The 20,368-nt window shown below is 53.5% G+C and overlaps 1 protein-coding gene across 4 annotated transcripts; it reads right to left on the bottom strand.

The window, feature by feature from the left end:
• Positions 1 to 4,910: 4,910 nt before the first annotated feature.
• Positions 4,911 to 13,681, bottom strand: OSR2 (odd-skipped related transciption factor 2). 4 transcript variants are annotated; one of them, XM_032130138.1, is made up of 4 exons: positions 13,609 to 13,681; positions 7,174 to 7,900; positions 6,405 to 6,504; positions 4,911 to 5,672 (listed from the first exon to the last, which is right to left on the bottom strand). In XM_032130138.1, exons 2-4 carry the CDS (start codon positions 7,827 to 7,829, stop codon positions 5,490 to 5,492), a joined length of 939 nt encoding a protein of 312 aa, XP_031986029.1. In that variant the 5' UTR covers positions 7,830 to 7,900; positions 13,609 to 13,681; the 3' UTR covers positions 4,911 to 5,489. The 4 variants fall into 4 exon arrangements, with proteins under 4 accessions (XP_031986029.1, XP_031986012.1, XP_031986039.1 ...); XM_032130121.1 differs by lacking the exon at positions 13,609 to 13,681 and adding an exon at positions 10,794 to 11,101; XM_032130148.1 differs by lacking the exon at positions 13,609 to 13,681 and adding an exon at positions 10,794 to 11,101 and having other exon boundaries at positions 4,911 to 5,590.
• Positions 13,682 to 20,368: the final 6,687 nt, after the last annotated feature.

The raw sequence follows: 20,368 nt of genomic DNA, 5'->3' as shown, positions 1-20,368 counted from the left end.
CCGTGCAAAATGGGTCACCGGGAGATTTAGAAACTGTACCTTTCAATTCTAGCCAAAGAGATACATCAAGGCGCATTGACGTGAAGCACGACTGACACACCTTGAGGCATCTTCAGTGCACTGAGTGGTAGTGACGCCAAAGGTTGTCAGCTGGCAGTAGTAGAGATAATGCTTTATAAAGAATCTCTGAGGGGAAAAAGAAATAAAGGTTTTGCTTCCTCTTACACTTGAACAGAGAAAAGCAAGCAATCAGTCAATCTGCTTCCCCCAGATGAACAAATGGGTCTCCGAAATGCCCTGGCATGTAGGAGAGTCCTCACAAGTGCTCTGCGAGGGAGCCTCAGGTCAAGGCACTGCCTGGGGGAGTGGGAGTCTCGCTGCACTGCCTACGGCACGGCACCACCGGCACCGCCCATGCCAGCAGGTTTCTTTCCCGATTCCATCCCCGATCTGCAGATCGGGGCAAGGTGAAGTCAGCTTGTTTCAAAGCCAGAAATCTGGGGGATTTCTGCAGAGAGGGAAAGTGAAAAGACCTGGGGCTTGTAATCTTCTCCCAGCTGCAGCCCTCAGCCGTGTGAGGCAATGGAGCCACTCTCTGGATCCTACAAGAATTTCAGCGAAGCAAAAGTCCTGCTGCTCCCCCTCTCCTACTGAGACGAGGCTGATTTCAAATGGATTCTAAAGACCTGGAGATTCACTTGGACAATCTCAATTGCTCCAGAGACTGCCCACCACCCTCTTCAACCCCCTTTCAACGTGGCCCAATGGAGGAGAGGTTGTAGGAGTGCTCCTCATCTCCCCAAATCCAAACCAGCCCTGTGATGGATGCAAGGCCTGGCTGCTGCAGCTGGTGGTAGCCTGCAGCCAGAAGAGATGCCACCTTCAGCCAGCACTCCCAGGTCTGAGAAAAGAAGTCTGCCCTTCCTCTGGGGCCATTGCATCTCCCAGCACAGCATGCGAGGTCTCCACTGGAGCCATGTCCCCCTTCCTGCCTGTCCCCTGCCTGCCTGTCTCCTGCTGTCTGTCCCCCTTCCTGCCTGTCCCCTGCTGTCTGTGGGCTGCAGCGCTGCTGATAGCAGTGCTTCCACCCTGAGTAGCCCAGGCTGCCACCAGGTGCATGTGCCACCAGCCCTGGTCCTCCTGGGATTATGCTGCTGGCTTTGTGTCAGAGCCAGCATGCTTAAAGGGGTCCAAGTACATCTATGGCACCTGTTCTGGCGTCTCCTGAGTGCCACATGGACATGGCATCAGTTAATGGGATCAGCAAGGAAGGACCAGCAGAGTGTGAGAAGTACCACACAGGGGACACAAGCTCTGGGTCAGGGAAGAGAGAGGACCTCATATGGGCTGGTGGCTGAAGGACAGAATGAGGCAACAACTGGAAGTTGGAGTGGTTCAAAAGAGGGAACCAAAAAGTCTGAGTGAAGGAAATTGTTCAGGAAAAGAGGTTGAAATGGGATGAGACATGGGAAGGCAAAAAAGAAACGAGGGAAAAAGTAGGGAAAGAGATGGAGGTGAGTCTAGACAGGAGGCAGGGTGTAGTACAGGATGTCTGGGGTAAGAGAAGCAGCTCCTGAAGCAAATGTCCAAAAGTAGACCAGTGCGAAGGAAGAAGGAAGAGGAAAAAGGAAGGGGAGAGCAGGCAGAGAGGAGTTCAATAAATAGTGGTTTTTTCACATGTTTTACTCAAAGGGACCCTGGGCACCAGCCCCAAGACCCAGTGGCCATGCTGCATTCCTGGGTTGCTGCTGGATGCCTGACATTTAGATCTGGGCTGTGCATATTCCTAGAGTGGTACTGGTATAAAGCTGGGTTTTGCCAGCAGATTTGGACAGGCATTGGATATTGGTCTGTGCTGGTCTGGAATAGCATGATATGCCACTGCTATGTAATATTTACCTCATAGAAAAGCTTTATGCACAATTAGCTGGGCTGAGCTGCTCTGCCATCAGCTGTGGACAGCATCTGTTTCAGCAACTGATGTGCAAAGAGCTCAGTTTTCAGATGCAACTTAAAGGGCAATAATTTGCCCCCAAAAAATGGAGATTATTGTGACATATCTTACTATCTGCTGTTTTATTCTCCCTGGTATGTAGTACAGCTAGTTCTTTTCCCTGCTACAGCACTGCAGCTGCTGCCTCTAACACAGCAAAAAGTGCAGAATGAGCCATGCCAGTGCAGGCAAAAAAAAAAAGCAGTGCTGAAAAAGAAGTGGCAATGGGAGAGGGAAACACGGAGCAGCAGGAGGCAGGTGGTTTGGGAAGCTCTCAGAAACTGCAGAAGCATGGAACTGTGTGCTGTGTTCTGCAACTGAGCAGAGAACTTCCAGAGGGAAGGAGGATACTTCACAAAGGCACAAACAGCAGTCACAGCGATATTGCTGTATTTAGTGTTTGCATTGTGAAAGTCAGGATGGAACTTTATGGCTATAAAAACCCTAGCCCTGCCCAAAAGGTAGCTTTACAGAACTTGTTTCTGTTCCCAACAGGTCTAAAACCAACAAACCATATGTGTATTTTAACATGTTCTTTATAGCTGCCTCTGAAATTTTCCAGGGAGGGATGATTTTTTAAAAAGTGAGTGGGGTGTGGCAGTGCTATAGGCAAGTGTATTGAGAGTAAAGAGAAATAATAGATCATTCTCTGACATTTTAAGATGATAGCTACTGGTTTAAATATAAAATAACAGTCCGTGGACCAACGGTTAGAAATGCTTGTCATTGACCCGCTTCAGTAATTTAGGTTTTTTTTCTGGCTGCTGAACTTTAGAAATCCTCAGAAGATAAATTTACAATCTGTGTCTGCTCAGGAGGAAGATTATTAAACAAGCAACCCCAAACAATTAAATAAAACCTTAGCTATATACAATCACTTTAATTTTGTGCTTTGATATTCTTCATCTGATTAAGTTCTTTCCAAACAAACTTCACATAGAACTTGGCCTATGAGGAGCGGACTAAGCACATATGTATCCTGACAGGAGTGTTTACTCAAACGGAGTCATCCCAGCTTTGCTGTGTGTACTTGGGAACGTAAAATGGCCTGGGGACAGGAACTCAGTGGACAACAAGGATAGAGAAACTTAGAGGGAATAACCTACTGGGAGAACAGGAATGCACTGGGAGTAGAAGAATCAATCAGATGGGAAGACATCAGGTATTGGGAAGATGCCCATGAAGAGGAAGCAAAAGATGGCCATGAAGAGTGGTTTGGAGAGGAGCAGCGTGGAGAGAGAAGCATTTTGAAGAGGGAGAACAAGGGTTGCCAGCAGGGCAGGGCAGGGTGGGGGAGAAGATGGTTCTAGGGGTGCAGCACCCCAGCAAAGAAGGGGTGCAAGTTCACAGGTGGTGAAGAGGAAGAGAGCAAATGACACAAACTTTGACTAGGGAGGCTGCTCTTAAGCCAGCAGACCAGTATTTCTGGCTGCAGAAACTTTCTTTCCTTCTCCATCTTCCTGGATAGGGGCAGATGGAGAGATAGGCCTTGACCACATGATAAATTTTGTCTGAGTTTGGGACTGTCATATCTGGTGTACCCGTGGAAATTCACCTGTCTGCCTGGTCTGGGTCAGAGCAGGGCTGGCTTGTAGTCCCTGCCCCGTGGCAGCCCTCTGTGGAGGTAGTGCAGGCAGCGATGGAGCGCTTTCTGCACTGATGGTCTGACTGCAGACCAAGCACTGCTGGTTTTGACTTGCTACTCATTAACAGTGTTCAGGCAGTGTGGTTACCCTGCCGAAGGACCAACGAGGATCAGGGAGGGGGACAGTGTAGCCACACAAGCTCTGTCAGTACCCGCTGCTTTTGGGCATGCTAGGATCTGTGATCCTTTCCATGGATGGACCAGCCTGGAGTTCTGGTACCCTGCTAGGTGGAGTCCAGGAGTGAAGCCCTCCCTGATGAGCTGGGAGCAAGGGGATTGCTCTCTCCTTGGATAGGGCTCCCTGGGCCTGGGGAAGAGATTTCTCCCTGCTATTCTAACCTGGTCCTTTATTTGGCAGAGGAGTAGGGCAGGACGGTTGCCCCTAGCCTGAGAAAGAACAATTTTTGGGGCCCCAAACTACTCAAAACACTGTGGAAAGGGTGCCAGAAGTGACAAGAGCAGTGGGATGGTAATGAGGGGATGCACATCCAAGTCACCCTGCAGTATATCAGGGAAAATGCCTCAGCGTTGGCACCATGCCTTTCCAGAAGAGTCCACAGGCACTGGTGAGAAGCTTGCAAGGATGACAAGCAGGGGAGCCCATTGTTCAGTGCCACCATCCTGCCGGCTGCAGAGCCGGTGCAGGCACTGAGCGTGCGGCCCATGGGGTGGACATACTGAGTCGCCGAGAGCCACCCCGGCGGGGAGTGCCTGGGGGCCCCCACCGTGGGGTGAGGGTCTCCCGAGAGGGGGGGAACAATCCCTCTTCTCCTCGCCTCTCCGTCCAACCCCCTGGGCGTGACTTGCGCTCGGCAGCGCAGATGGAGGAGGGGAACGGGGTGAGGGGATCCCTGCTCCCAGTGCCGCAGCTCTGCCAGGGGCCCGCGGATGAGCCCGGGGCGGAGGGCGGTATTGGCGCCTCGCTCTTTGCTTCCAGAGCTGTCGGGAAAGAATCGTCTTCTGCAGGATAAAGTCCCTGTCTAGGCAGGTGAATTGCCCGTGTCCAAAGTCTACAGGCAGGAGGCTGCCTGCTGCAATCCCCGTGAGACGGATAACTTTTACAATATACGGGCTGATTGCAAATAAGTTACTAATAAGCCGCTTTGGTGTAAGAACGGCTCTATGCATTATTTCCTAAGATCTGTTTATTTGCAAATATTTCTTACTTTTTCTTCTTTTAAAAAAATCGTTCGGGAAAATGAGGAAAAAAAAGTACAGAAGTTAATATTTAGACATTCATACTATTAAGTAATAGAGCTATAAACTCTCAAATAAGGCACTTTCATTTTACTTAACAATAGATAACACAACAGCGACAGTGGAACAGACCAAACAAAAGTGATCACCAAAATTGTTGTGACAGTACAATTACCCAGCTAGGAAATTTATTCAATATGCTTTACCATTGCATTGACACAGCAGGAAAAAAAAAAAGCCCAAATGCTCAGAGAATAATACAAGAAGGCAGGAGGTATTTGGAAAAAAAAAAGATTTATTTTGAAATACATTTTTAAAGAGATACTTTGCCTCCACGATTTGTTATCGATGTGCATCTGACACGATACAAAACAAACAAATGAAGAAAAAACCACGTTCTGTACAGAGCTCTAAAATGAGCCGCGATTATCTACAAGATGAGCTTTACGCTTGGGTGTGGGTTGGAGAGGGGCCCGATCCTGCAGTCCGCACTCTCTAAACGAGTTTCGCAGACATGTGGTAGGAAAGCTTGGCCCCGAGTCTGCGTGCGTGTCTCCGTGTGTGTGTGTGCGCGTCTGTGAGTTCCTACAATACACTCCTTGAGTAAAGTGGGCAAGTTGGAGCTGCCGGAGCGGGCGCGGGTCCCTGGCTGCTCTAGAAGTCCTGCCGCGGGGTGTGAGTTAGACTGTGCCGCCGTAGATCACAGTTTCGCCTGAACACTTTGCCGCACTGCTCACAGTTGTAGGGCTTGATGTCTGTATGGGTAAGAAGGTGAGTTTTCAGGTTACTTCTTTGATTAAAGGTTCTTCCACATGTGGGGCATTTGTGTGGAGATTCCTGTTCAGATTTGAAGCAAGCAAAGGATTAATCCTTCACAAACCACCTGGTTTAACGTATCACTGCACTTTTTCTCATCGCAACGCACAACTTGAGATATCGGGGGAGGACACGAACGAGAGGAGCCCCGTGCGGCCGGGCGGCCGCCCACCTCTCCCTATCCTGCCCCAAAAGCCTTATCTGATAGTTCTCGAGTCGTGATGTTCCGCGCCCCTGGGGCGCACGGAAAGCAGCCTCCGCGCCGCCCTCCCGCTCCGGGACTCCTGCTGCCCGCCCGGCTGCCACGGCGGTCCCTCCGCACCGCTCTGCACCGCATCCCGCCACCGGGCCGCCCCTCTGCCCCTCGCCTGCCGCCGCCGCCAGGGCAGGGCTGCAGCCCTCAACGAAAAACGCCTCGAAGCAGCGGCGCGGACAAATCCGAACCCGGGGCTCACTCCCGGCCGCCAACCGCGTCCCCGCTGGCTTTAAGCCTGTCTCCCACGGCCGCCGTTTTTCCGCGGGTCTCCGGCGGCCGCCGAGGTAACCACCGGCCGCTGTCCCCCCGCGGACCCACGGGACCCTCCAGTGCCGGAGCCCCCTCCCCCCTCCCCTCTCCACCAGAGCCCCGTTCCCCCGATGGCCACCGCCCTTGCCCCGCGGCGGGCTAAGCCGAGCCGAGCCGGGCCGAACCGGGCCGGGTTGGGTCCGCGCCGGCGGCACGCACGTTGAAAGGCCGGGGAACGCCGGGCTCACCTGCATGTGTAGGGTTTTGTGGACCGCCAGGGTCCTGGACTGGCAGAAGCCCTTCCCGCACTCCTGGCACTTGAAGGGTTTCTCTTTTGAATGGATGTACCTGGAAGGCAACCCGTGGGGTGAGCAGCGCTGCCGGAGGCGCGTGGGACACACGACCCCACACCCCACTCCCCCAAACTCGACACAATCCCCCAGACGCCCTCACCCTGCTCTTTCCTCCCTTCCCCATTATTATTCTGTTTATGGTTAAATTTCTTGGCGGGTTCAAATCATTTGCAATAATTCATATCGAAGCGTGACTGCACTCTCTGGTGCCAGACCGGGACAGCATCTGAGCTGCCGGCCGGACCCTAGCCCGCTCTTCTTCGAAGGCGGAGAGCATTCTCCGCTCCGCGGCCGCGGGCGCCTCTCAGCACCAGCCGCGGTGTGCGGAGACGGATGGGGGACCAGCAGGGAAGCGCCCACCTGCGACCCGTCCTGTTCCCTCCATCCCCCAGGGCCATGACTCAGAAGCACAAAAGCCCCGGGATCTTCATCTCCTGCTGTGAACCCCTCTGGCTCTCCCTCAGGGGGATACCCGTCCCACACAAAACGCAGGTTTCGGCTGCCCTGGTCCCTCCGTGGCCACGGAATCTGAGCCGGGAGCTTTTCCTGCGCGGTTTCCCTGGCTCAGCCCAGAGCTCCTGGAGCCGCTGAGTCTCGTCCCCCTCGAGAGGCTCACCCCACCCCGGCTGCCCACGGCCCGACCCCGGTCGTGGTGGTCCCTCACCGGTGGTCCCGCAGGTGGTCCTGCCTCCGGAAAGCCTTGTGGCAGATGTCGCAGGTGTAGGGCCGCTCGTCCGTGTGGGTTCGCTCGTGGATGAGGAGGTTATAGGACTTGGTGAAGTGCCTGCCGCAGAACTTGCAGATGAACTCCTTTTTCGTCTTGGAGGGCAGGCGCCCGCGGGAAGGCTTCCTGTCCGGGGACAGCTTGCTGATGCCCGACAGGGGAGAGGCCAGTCCGGGACTCAGCTTGGCGAGCTCCCCCACCTTGGGGGGGTCCTCCTGCGTGGCGGCCACGGCCAGGTTGGCAAAGTCAAAGCGGGGCCTGTCCTTGTGCAATGCTGGGAGGACGTGGGCGATGGCCCCTTGCTTGGGGTGGAAGAGGTGCGTGGCGAAGGGGAGCGCGGGGAAGGGGAAGCGGGAGTCCACCAAGCCCTGCGCAGCCGCCATCTCCGTGATGGTAGAGCGGGTGATTTCATGCACATTGGGGTAGCCCAATGTCCAGTGGTTCATGTGCATGGTTTGCACGGCGCTGAGTCCGTACAGACCTTGCAACTGGTCCACAGCTGCGGGGAAGGTGTTCACAGCCTGGAGGAAGGAGTAGTTAGTGAGTTGCAGGGACGGGTGCAGCGGGATGGGGGCTGGCAGAGCTTTGCTTCCCATCTTCCCGAGGTGGGCGCGAGCCGGCGGAGCAGCTGGTGCCTCTGATGGGCTTCCGAGACGGGGAGAAAATCCTAGGAAGAAAGAGGGAGAAAGGAGGGGAGAGAGACTTTTACTGAGAGCAGCGTGGTGCTCCTTAGCCGAAGCGAGCGCAGCAGCGGAGCCAGGGAGGGACAGGCACGGCTCCGGTGCACTGTCTTGCCGCGGCCCCAGCACCCCGCCGCAGCCCAGGCTCCCGTTCTCCGCCGGGACCTGAGGCCGACACTGACCCACAGCGCGATCGCTTCGACCGGAGAAGCTAAAGCGTAGTAAATAAATAAATAAAAATAGCGTTCCCGAAACGCCCACACCAAATTAAAATAAAAAGGAGAAAACTCAGCACCGAGCCAACCGAAGGCGCCGCAGATTCAAATTAAACGAATCGTGCAAAAATACAGGCGTAACAGAAACGGGGCCGGGGACGAAGCCTCTCCGCTTTCCGTCACCCTGCCACCTTCTCTTGCAGCGCCCACCGCGGAGACCCCGGAGCCGCCTCCCTCCTGCCCCCCGCGCCGACCTGGCCCCCGGCGTCGCTCCCACCCTCCGTCCGGCCTCCTGCGGGCGCGGAGGCCCCGACCCCCGACCCCTCCTGGCTGGGGCCTCCCCGGGATAGAGCAGGATGCTCACGGAGAGGCGAGTCAGGCCCGGGGAGCGGAGTGGGGGGGGAATAAACCCCGCGTTCGTTCCTAGCTCCGTTGCTTATTTTTCTTCCTTCAACAACAACTCATTTATCAAGATAACCGAAGGAGAGAAAAGGAGCCCTTGCCCCGCACGCACACCTCCTACCCAGCCCCCCGCGCCGCAGCCATCCCACCGGCGGCGAGGAGAGCGGCCGGCCCGGAGGCCTCCCCGGCCCACCGAGGGCCGCCCGGCACGGCGCTGCCCCGTAGTCTGCTCCCTCCGTCTCGCAGGGCCGAGAAGGGCGAGCGCAGCCCCGGCGGCACGGAGCAGTGCGGCCGAATCCCCCGCACTCCCTCGGGCGTTCCCCGGCCGGGAGCTCCTCCGGAGCGGCGGGGCCGTGAGCTAATGAGCGGTGTGTGACTGTCAGAGGGTTTCACTCAGCTCATTCAACCGAAACCGCCGGGCCCGCTGCTCCCGTCGCAAGGGAGTCCCCTCGGCGGACGCGGAGCGACGCTCCCTCCCGCGGGGTAGGGGGACATCGGCATGGGGGGCAAGCCACTGCCGTTTCCGTTTTTTTTGCTTTCGTTGAGGGTTCACTTCCAGCAGCCAAGAGGCTGCCGCGACCCAGGAAAGCGGCCAAAGCAAACGCCAGGGTCTCTCTGGGCCTGTAAACAAGAGGTAGGGCCGAGGGTGACCCAGCACCTCAAGGGATTTGTGTGGAGGGTCTGGTAACGCTCAGTTCCCAAAATAAACAAGAGACCCTCCCCCCGCAAAAATCCTGAACCACCCCCTCCAAACAACAACAAAAATAAAGGAAACTCTCCGAGCGCAGAGCCCGGGCTCCATGAGCGGTGTCCCTGCCTCACGGGCCGCTGCCGCCCGGCTCCTGCCGTTCCACTGGCACCGCGTACACTCCGGCTGGAAAGCTGCTTTCCGGGTTTTTTTCCTAAAATAGCTTTCCTCCACGTTTGTGGCACCGCACAATTGCCGACTGGGGAAAAGAAATGCGGCAGGGAGGTCGGGTGGGAACTGCACTGCTGCCTACCCCTGTTTTCGTTTGCCTCGAGTCGTGGCTCTCCGGAGCTTCCTCCGCTGCTCCCCAGTTTTCCTCGTTTGTGATTTTATCGACACCAGAGACAGTTATCGATACGACCTATTACATATGGCGACCTTTTCGTTTTATTGGGGGGTGGGGGGGGTGGTTATATATAGAGACTTATTTTTAAAGATGTCGTAGTGTGAGTTCCTGTTCGCTTTCTGCGAGGAACCGAAACAGAAGCAATTAAATCGCTTTTCTCTGGCTGCTCCGAAGGCTCCTGCCTCCATCCTGGTTGTTTGAGGCTGGGTTTCGGAGCCACCGGCTGGAAGCTATGACCGAAGTAGGGGCAGTGTTTCCGTAGGGCAGAGCTCCCTCTGTTACGACTGCGTTTGGTGGCTGGGGGGGGAGGGGGGGCGGGGGGTGTCATTGCACCACGCTCGTTTTGCTGTCCAAAACCCAACTCTGAACACGGAACACGAAATCCGCATTTTAAGGTAGAAACTTTTAAAACTACACTGCTGTCTGAATGGCGGTACATCTGTTACTATTTGTATTTGGAGGTAACTTTAGTAAAACGTATCAAAAAAGACTAGAAAGCGCCTTCGTACGTGATTTTAAGGCCATTTATGTTAAGGTGTGTTGAGACGGGGGGGGGGGGGGGTGGTGAAAGTCAACCAAAAACGGATGTTACTTAAACCTTGGTGCTTCCTTTTCCCATTCTATTCAGAGAGCTTAATTAAATTAAGCCTGGTGCCAGGACACCCCTCTCTACCTGCTTGCCTCCGACCTGCTGGTCCGGCCCGTGCTCCTCGTTCTCCCGCGGTGGGGCCGGGACCGTGCCCCGAAGGCGCTGCCGTCCTACCCAGGGAGTGGGCAGGCACCGGGTCGCTTCCGCTCCCCGACGGCCTCACCCGAAGCCGCGGCCGCCACTGCCCGCGCAGTCAGGTGTTTCCCCTGACCGAGGATTTCTCCAGGGCGACCCGCGGCGTGGTTCCGCAGTCCATGCACGGACTGGCTTCTCTCTGCTAGGAATTTCGCGTGCAGAACATCGAGAGCGCATCCCGGGAGGCTGCCGTCCCCTGGCTTCACACCAACGCGCCCGCGGCGTGGAAGGGGGGGACACCCACACCCCAACCCGCCGCGAAGCTGCGAACTGAAAGTAAACCCGGCGGCCCTGCGCTCCCGGCTGAGCGCACGCTCCGCTCTCGGGGCGGCCGCCCCGCTCCCACCGACGGCAGCGGGCAGGGCGGGCCAGCGGAGCCACTCACCTACCGCAGCCTGCTGCTCCTCCCGGGGCAAAGCTGAGGCGGGAGCCGCGGCACCTTCACGGAGACATTAGATCCACAACGGGGGCGCTCAGCGGGGCCAGGGCCCGGCGGCGACCGGCATGTTGCGGAAGGCTGGGCGGCGGCTTTGAGCTCTGGCCGCGGCGGTCCCGGGGCCCCGGCATAGATCGCCGCCTCCCGCCCGCAGCCTCCCTCCTTCGACCCCGGCGAGGCTCGGCGCGAGTCTGAGCCGCCCCCTGCCCGGTCCATCACATTTCAGCGGTGAGTGGCGTGGAGCGCTGTCCCCGCCCGCCCGCCGCCGCCGCCGGCCCACCCCGCGGCGCGCACAGCCCCGCGCTCGGGGCCGCGCCGCTCCGCCCCGACGGGACGGGACCGCCCCCGGCCGCGGCCCCGGCCCCGGCCCGCCCCGCCGCGCCGGCCCCACTGTTTACTTGTGTTTGGGTAGCAACTGGGCTTTAAAGTGGCAGAACGCCCCCCGCTCCCCCCGTGTCACCTAAGGTGACTTTTCCCTCCGAGAACAGCTCGACGCCCCCCGCCCCACTACCGGGCGGGGGTGTTTGCGCGCTCCTTGCGTCTCACCGCCCAACCCGGCTGCCCGTCGTGCCCCAGCTGGGGTGACATTGTCGGCCCGACTGGCTTAAATATCTAAAATAACACCCCCAAACCTAGAGCGTGGGGTTTTGAGGGTGCCCATGTCGCCGAGAGTGGGTGCAGATAGTGCTCACGTCCAAATGGGCTTGTGGCCATCATGTCGGGTCGCCCCATGGACTGTCAGAAATTCGGCGCTGCTCTTTCACTGCGATTGAGTCGCCTAAGGGCAGATTCAGACAGAAAAGCTCTGCGGTGGCATCCCCATGCGCGGTGACTAAGCACACAATCCCTACCTGGAACAGACACATAGTTTCGAAAGCAGTTTCGATTTATTACCGGGGAATTTACTGCTAAATGGGGCCTCCCTAACCCTCTTCAAATATCTCGATTTGGGCGTCCAATTCACTTTCGTCGATAGCTGCAATGCGGCTGGTTGCATATGTCGACTTTGGGTTACATTTTTTATCTGCAATATTATCTTGTTGTGTGCGTTATTTAAATCACATGTATGGGGAATTTATCGTATAATCTCTACTGGAAATTGGAACTAGAATTGGAAAAGGACAGAAAGACGTCGGAGAAAATGGCACTTAAAGGACAGCTTTGAAAAATTTTCAACGGGAAGGTCTGTGCTAGTTAATTCAAGCCCGAGGTAGAGAAGAGGACGTAAATTACAGCTACATCGGGATTTTTTCTCCTTTTAGTGTACAGAAAGAAAAAAATTAATCAAAGAGGGAAATAAGAGTCGGCAGACGAAGGTTTGGCCGTGTCCCCTCACAGGGCAGCGCAGCCGAGGATGGCGCACGTTGCAGCCCGCGGCTGCCACCAGCCGCCGGGGCTATTTTTCGTTTCTTTTCATAAATCCCTTCTTCGAAAATGCTCTGTTTTAAATCCCAGACAGCCTAAATAAATAGTATTTCTTCTCCCGGGAAGCGAGGATACGGAAGCTCACGATTTCGGGAGAAGGAGAGATTTCCTCGGGCCGGGTGTGAGGTGGGTGCGGGCCACCTCGGGGAGCCTGCACAGGGCAAGGGCTCATCGGTCGCGGCTGAGCTGGGGCACTCCGGCAGGACGCGGGGGCAGGACCCGCATCCCCTCGTTTTTCTTTCTCGAAAGTGGCAGGTTGCCTCAAGAACGAAGTGAAAAAGGTACTTCAGAGACGCAATTTCTTTCCTGCACTACTGGCTTCTGGATACCAAGAACAACACCCCCAGACTCAAGGATCAAAGGGAAATTGTTTCTGGAGAACCATAATTTCTTGCCCTTTACAGCAAGTAGAAGTAAGCCACACTCGTGGAGGGAAAAAAGAATTAAAAAAAAAAAAACCCCAAACCCCCATATATATATATTTAACAACCAACCCAAAATCAAACCCAGAATCTAAAAAAATCCCCAAACAACAACAACCTCCTCAAATAACAAGCCGACCAGGCAAAGAAAAAGCTTCAAAGCAGAGGGAACTCGGGAGGGGAACGGTGCGGTGGGCGTCACTGCCCGGGCTGTTCTCTCCGCGGCCGCTCGTGGCACGTTTCGGCTACGCCGCGCTCTCCCACCACCGGCAGCGCGGCAGCCGCCACGCACGTCTGCGCTGGCCGGGAGCACCGGTGACCCCGGCGCCACTCCGCCCGGCCCGGCCGGCAGGTGCGCGGCGAGAGCCGGCCGCGAGGTCCACCGGGAGTGCCGCGTCAGCTCCGCACCAGCCGGAGCCCGGGGTCGCTCGGTCGCCGGGGGGCTCTACGGCAATGGCACCCGTCGAGCAGGGGAGACACTAGCCGGGGCACGGGCCGCCGGTCCCGCAGGAGCCCAGCACTCTCATGTCACCTTTCCGCGTCCACCTCGGGCGGGCCCCTCCCGCACCCACGGGACTTCCCCGCCTCGGCGGGGCGGCCTCCCCGTTGTGCCCGGGACGGGCGCGGGCACGGCCGGGCGGTGCTGGGGGAGCCGCCGGAGCCGCTCTGTACCCGGCGGCGGCGGCCCGCGGTGCTGCAGCGCCGCCTTGAGGTCGGTGCGGCGCCCTGCGCGCTACGCCCGCCCCGGCGCGGGCCCCGGCCCCGCCGTGGGTGTCCCGGCGGACCCAGAGCATTGGGGCTGGGGGCCCCGGTGGACCCAGAGCGGGGCTCTTCCCGCACCGCCCGAGAGACGGCGGCCGAGGGGCCCCCAGGAGCGCGGAGGTAGCACCGCTATCCGCGGGCGACCGAGCGCTCACCTCGCACCGCCTTCTCCCATCCGCGCGTCTCGCCAGTGCAGACATCGCCGCAGTTATCTCAGCCTCCCCCCGCTCTCTCTCTTCCCACACCCCCCAAAAAAATTCATCCGGAGTGCTGGATTCCGTCCAGGGTAGCAAGGAGATAGGCAGCGTTTGTTCTTGCTGCGAAGAAGAGATTTAAGCAGTTCCTCCGCGGCCGTGAAGCCTGGGGCAAACCTTGACCCTTTCTGAGCACAGAAATGCGCCCGGGACTGCAGCGAGCCTCCGCGGCGGTGCTTGGCGGGCCCTCCCCCGGGGCACCGTGCGCGGCTGCGGTGGGCGATGCGTGCACGGAGCAGTTCAGACCACCGCTGTCGGCAGTGGGGGGCCGCGGTCGCTGGGAACTCACCCCCGAGAAAATGAATGGGACAGAGTCTTCAGGGGGGTCAGGGGTGCAACCCGCAGCCGGCGCCGGAGAGACAAGGGTCAGCGGGTATTCGGGCCGGCTCCGGCTTATCACAGGGGCTAAGCCAAGGGAGGGGGCCGGGAGCACAGTCCCCAGTGCAGGGCACCGCTGCATCCTAGTTTGGGAGGCGACCCGAGGGCTCCCGACGGCCGCTGGCTCGGGAAGCGCTGCCGGGGCGCGCAGGGCAGGGAGGCCGCTGAGCAGCGAGGGCACGCGCGGACCGAGCCCAGCCCTGGGCTAACGCCGGCCGAAAGATAGGCCGGTGCGGCAAACGACTCGGCTACACACCGAGGACTTAATTTTTTTTTTTTTTTAAGGAAAACAGTGACCGCCCGTCTATCTGGCATCTGATTCCCCTGGTGTTTCTTGATGACTAAATCATTACCGACTTCGCTCCGTTTTATTGGGTGGGATATTCTGTTTTGTTTTTAATGAACTAGTCAGGAAATGCCAAGATTTGACAAACAGGCGTAGGCGGACGGGGACGCGGCGCTTGGCAGGCTCCGGGGGACACCGCCGCTGCAACTCCCGGCCAGCGTGCCCTTTTTTCCCTTCTCGGACTCAGATCCCCGTAGAATACCGCCGCGATTAATTTCTATGAAAGAAGAAAGTAATTAAGCACTCAACAACCTCAGTGGGCTGGATACCGCCCGCATCTACCCCGGGTGCACAAGCCCTGCCACCCCCTCGCCCTCGGCCCCTGCCCGCGGTCCCGGCCTCAGGGCTGCCCCTGGGCAGCAGGGAGCGGGCCCAGGCATCTCACCCGCGGCACCGCGGCTGCCCGCCCCGACGCCTCCCCGACGTGCATCACCACCGCAGCCAGCCCGACGGGTGCCTCCTCCTCGTCTTCCCCTCTCTAGGGAACACAGAGCCCCGGGGGGCTTTTGTTCTCCAGCCACTGCCGAGCCCCGGCTCCCCGCTCCCGAAGCTCCTGGCTCCGCGTCGGACACCGCGGAGCTCACGGGCGCACCGGGAGAAGCGTCAAACCGCCTTTGGCCGAGTCCGGCTTTGCCGTATGCACAGCGGTGGGGGCCGCTTATCCTGCGGAACTTGCGCGCTGTGCCTCAACTGTTGCCTCGGTGCAATAGCGCGGTGCGGATGGGGCGACGGATGGTGCAGCGGCGGCCGCCGGCGGCGCGGGGACCGAGGAGAGGACGCCGCCAGCTGCGGTGCTGCCGTCTTGCCCCGAGCCCTCGATAAATGGACCTTTCCAGTCTAAAGTGTTCCTTCCCCCGCCATCAGCAATAAGAGGTTTTTGTGGTGTCTGAAGTGAGCAGATGCCAGGATATAAAGAAATACAACATGCCATACCTTGCTATAGTTTGGTTTAAGCAACCTTTTGGCTAAAGTCTTTCCTGCCGTCAGCACAGAAACACTGAGCAGGGCTGTGCTGTGGAAGCACAGACACCCATTGCACACGAGTGGGCCCCTTTCTCATTGCTCCATACCTTGCTGCCGACCCCCTCAAGCTGAGCCTCGGGACTACAGAGGGTCCCTAGGCTGACAGGCTCTGCTTACTCTCTGGTGGTGGCATTTTACCTCTCTTGGCAGACGTGTCAAAGGACACCTGCAAGGTGAAGGTCGGCAGGGCTTCAGGGCTGCCTGCCTGCTGCACGACCATGGGTTTGTAGACTCCACTCCTGTGTTAAAGGGAGGGTTCAGGCCCCCATGAAGTTCTGCAGCTGCCTCAGGCCGAAAGGATCATGAAGTTTTCAATCTCTGAGCCAACTGCTAGGGGGAAAATCTAAAAGAAATATTGTATAAAAGCGATAAAGTGGTTTTAGAAATGCAGTTGTACATTTGGTCACATGCCTCGTAACTCACCTAGGACATGAGAACTCCAAGGCAGCAGAGAACAGACCCATACATCTTGTGCTGTGGCATATATTAAATAACTCCATTTCCTTTTAAGAACTTGCAATATCCCAGTGAATAACTTGGTTTCACAAATAAAATTAATATTATAGGGTGTAAGTCAACAAACAATAGAAAAGCTCAGGGAGTTTTTTCCAGTTGTAAACACTCACAATCCATACGGTCATTAGATACATCTGTGGGTTAAGCACTGATTTGTTTATGCAAGCCTGATGCTTATGATACTCTTAAACTGGGACTATTCTGTTGAATGCATGCATACTATAATCCTCTTTTACCTACCCTCCATATGCATGTTTCCTGTTTTCAGCATGCATTCTCAATGTGTAAACTGTGGTGAAGGATATGTTATAAACCAGGATACTACAGAGCATTTCAGATACTTTCAGAGCATTACAAGTACGGTGCAAGCATATGCAAGTCATCACTTACAGATGTGCACAACGTCTGTATTAATCTCTGTGTGGTTTTTTTCAGTTGTTTGTGGCATCTAATTCAAAGAAAAGGACAATAATGGATATTACAAAAAACTAACAGTTGCTCCTGGGCAAACTCACTTCTACAATGTCCAGACAAACCTTACTGATGAAACCCTGCACTTCTTAATAAAATCAGGGTTTTTGAAAGTTAAGTTATTGAAGATTGCTGAAATACAAGGAAATTGAGGGAAAGCTTACCAGGGTAAGGCATTAGAAAGCACTTAAAGACACTGCCAAGGCTGAACATAACTCTGTATCTCTACTGGGTATGATCCAAAAGGCATTTAAGTGCATGCTTAAGATCATTGCTATCCAGGGCAGTATCTAAGCAGGTGCTTCAATGTCTTTATATGCCAGTCATCTGCTGAATGTGTGGTTTACTGCTGGTTTTAAATATTTACTAAATCAGGGATATTATTTTCAGACTGCCTCATAAAAATAAACAAATGAACAAAAGTTTATAAAAAACCCAAGAGCAGTTACTGTTCTAGGCAAGAATTTTCATCATGCCTGCTTTCATGTCCTTTTCCATGAGTTAAGTTGTTGGCACTGCTATCTGTATGACTACCTTGTTTTTGCCTTAAATGCTGGTGTTCTCAGCTTCTGCTGTCACTTCATAGCACCACTTGTGTGCATCATCCTGTGGGGTGAAAGGACAGTCACACCAACACAGAGTCTGTGGATGCGATGCTGACTGATAACTTTAGAGATTTTGCAGTGTAGAGCAGTTTGAATCTAGCTTGTGGCATGGGGAAAAGTGTCTTTTTTTCTCCAAGAACTCTCCATAGCCACCGTGGGGGAAAAATCAGGGCAAGATCACTCTGGAGTACAGTCAAAGCAACAACTGGGAAAAGGAACAGATCATTTCAAGAATGGAACTAAGCTGGGCATGGACCAGTCAGAAGACTTTCTGGTAAAGAATACTCTTCTGTCTCATTTTCCTTCCCTTCCTGTTGAGCTGAGCCAGTGTCATGTCATGGCAGACAGTCTCTGGTGTCTGGGTATCATGAGTCAGCAACAAACTGAAAGCATGTGAAACCAGGACAAATCAGAGTGAAGATCCAGCAGTGGACTTCCACCTTCTTTGCTCATGGACTTTTGTTTTCTGTTCCCATGATGGTACAGGTCTCTGTATTGCTCTCCTTAGTTCCCTTTCACAGACCCCACAGAAATATTTGAGGGACTTGGACAGGATGGCGAAGGGTAGGATGAAGGTTGCAAATGGCCATTTTCCTTGTTTAGTCTAGAGTAGATGGCATGGTCTGTCTCATAAACAGTATCAATGATTATTGCAGGTCTGCCTTGTTTGCATTAACTCTTTAATTTATTTGACTTGCTCACCCATGCTAGGCTGGTGAAAATTAGTGGTTATACTATTCTTTCAAATTCCCCTTTGGGAACTGTCTCCAAGAAAAACATAAATCCCATTCATTTCGGCACCAAAACTCATTTTAGCACCAGAGGAGTGCTGAAAGCCAAGGACATGACATTGAAGCAGAAACAGAACTGACTCAAGGCCTCTTATTTTCAGCTTCAGAGAAGAGGGGAAAGAGATACTGTCAGCTACACTGCAAACTTTCCAGTGCAATATATATTCTCCTTTTCCATTTCAGTTGTCCTGATGACTACTGGTTGTTCAAATGCAATCAGGAGTTTTTGAATCTCACTGTTGCCATGAGGCCACGTGTTTCTGAGCTGCTGGATGGAGCCTGCCTGCGAAGGTACAGCACCCTGCTCTGTCAGGAGGCTGTGGAAACGAGCAGAAGAGACCCTGGGACAAGGAATACTTTGGAATGACAGCCTTCCTGGCTGTGATGGAAGCAAGGATCAATGGCATCTGCAAGACTGGGGGCTTTCAGGGAGTCTAGAGAGAGTGCCTATTGAGAATTGTGAGGAAATCTCCATCATTAACAGAAAAGCACAGGACAGAGAAATGAAAGCTGATTATAGAAACTGAAAAAATGTTTTTTTAATCCAGGAATGGTCCCACAAGAAGACTCATGAAGCCATCTGAAAGGATTTTTTAACAAATTGTATCTTGTGCTTGAATTGGTAAAATCTTAAATCTGAAAATAGAGAAGTCTCAGTGACTTTGACCAGAGGGCTTTTACCAATATAGTGTGGTAAAAATTTCTGTTGGAAAGAAGCATAAAATAAGTATAACAGTGTGTTTATTTCAGTGGGACCTGGCATGAAAGTCAGTCAGTGGCCACAGCATCATTGCTGACACTCCTGAGATCTAAAAGAGACCACCAATATAGGTCATTAGCTAAGGTTAAGCAGGGTTAACCCTGACCTTTCTCCAGTCTCCAAACAGGCATCTCTTAAGCAAATAAAAACCACAGTTATTAAAGAACTCTTAAACAACTACAATAACAAAACAGAGTGAAGTGGAGTCAAAACTACAGATCTGTTTTATTCAAAGCATAATATTTATGTATGACAGATACTGAAAGGCAGCAGAACTAGTTTTAAGGACCATCTCTATACCTAGATAGGGGAGGCATACTTGAAAGCATTCTGTCTTTTGAACAAGAGTGCGACATGAATTTAAGTTTTCCAAAATGAATATTTTAATTCCTAAATATTGGAAATTCCTAACTGCTTAATAAAGAACAATACTAGAAATATTTGACATTCTGTTAGAGTTACAGGTGGAGCCTCAAATGCTAAAAGGCTGTTCAAAGCATCACTTAAGTCTGATCTAGTTCAGCATTAGTCTCACATTATCTTTCCCACCCTCAATGGTTTCAAGAAGATCTATAAAACCAGACTTGAGCTGATGTTTACTTTTACAGCTAATGGTTCCTCAAATCTAAAAGAACTTCTAAAGAGTAGATAAAAGCAGCTGCAAAAGTGATCTAGAAATAAACATCCAGAAGAAAGTAAAACTGCAATCAAAGTTCCAGCTGTTCTCGTCTCAATTTTTATCAGTATTCTTTTTAATCAGGCACATTTTGAAGTCAAAGGCTTATTTCCAACAGCTTTTGTTCATATATATATATGTATGTAAGCCCCTTGAAATATTACAGAAGTTCTGTTTCACATCAAAATACTGTACATTGTCACTGAAACTATTAATTTTCTTTTCCTCATCCCCCATGTTCTCTCTGGGCCCCTCTTTTGCATCTGGCATGTGTACTGATACTCAAGATGACAAATACTGATAACTGTGAAGCTGCAATGCTGCATACCTCCATAAGGCAAAGCTTAGCCAAAGTTAGTCATTGATTTATGTCCCATATTCTGTTCAACAGCATAAGGGGTTTCTTTTCTAATTCCATACCTTTAATCCTCGCCACCTCCAACCTAGTGTGTGTCAAATTTCCATCTTATTGTTGCAGCTGTGGTTTCTTAAAATGAAAGTATGCTTCTTGAATGCAGTGACACATTCTTCAGTTTATTCACAGATTTAAATTCTCAGTTGTTCAAGAATGCCTGAACTTATTAAAATATGATAGTGTGAGATTTTTTTTGCATTCTATGGTTGATACAGAGTTTTTAAAAAACAAATTATGGATGTTGGGATGACTATTTTTATTTGCTCCAAATCTGTAGAAAGTATAGGAACTTAGGCAGAGAAAATAAGTCTAGGGTTCTCTTTATCAAAGAGATTACTTACAAAATACACAAGGTAGAAAAAGCTCTCCCACACATGAAAAGCCTTGCACAGGTGTAGAGATGAAAGGAAACAAACTGTGCAATGTCTAAGTACGGTATTACTTAGGGTAACTTCATAACACCACAGTAGGAGAGAGCCCACAAAGCAGATTGGTTGCAGGAGAATCTGTATTACTTCAAAACAGAGCTGCAAAAGTTTAGTATTTTTTTCATGGCCTTCACTGTTTTAGGAGAATACCCAGCTTCCCTGTGCTCTTTTATGAAAAAAGGACCAGAGGCAAGATGCCGTAAATATTCCTCCAGAAGCTTGCAAGCAAGTCCTCCACATTACCTTCCCAAC

Source organism: Corvus moneduloides, chromosome 1 (genome assembly GCF_009650955.1).
Source record: "Corvus moneduloides isolate bCorMon1 chromosome 1, bCorMon1.pri, whole genome shotgun sequence".
Lineage (NCBI taxonomy): Eukaryota > Metazoa > Chordata > Aves > Passeriformes > Corvidae > Corvus > Corvus moneduloides.
Note: the sequence above shows the minus strand (reverse complement) of the source record. Positions and strands in the feature narration are given on the sequence as shown.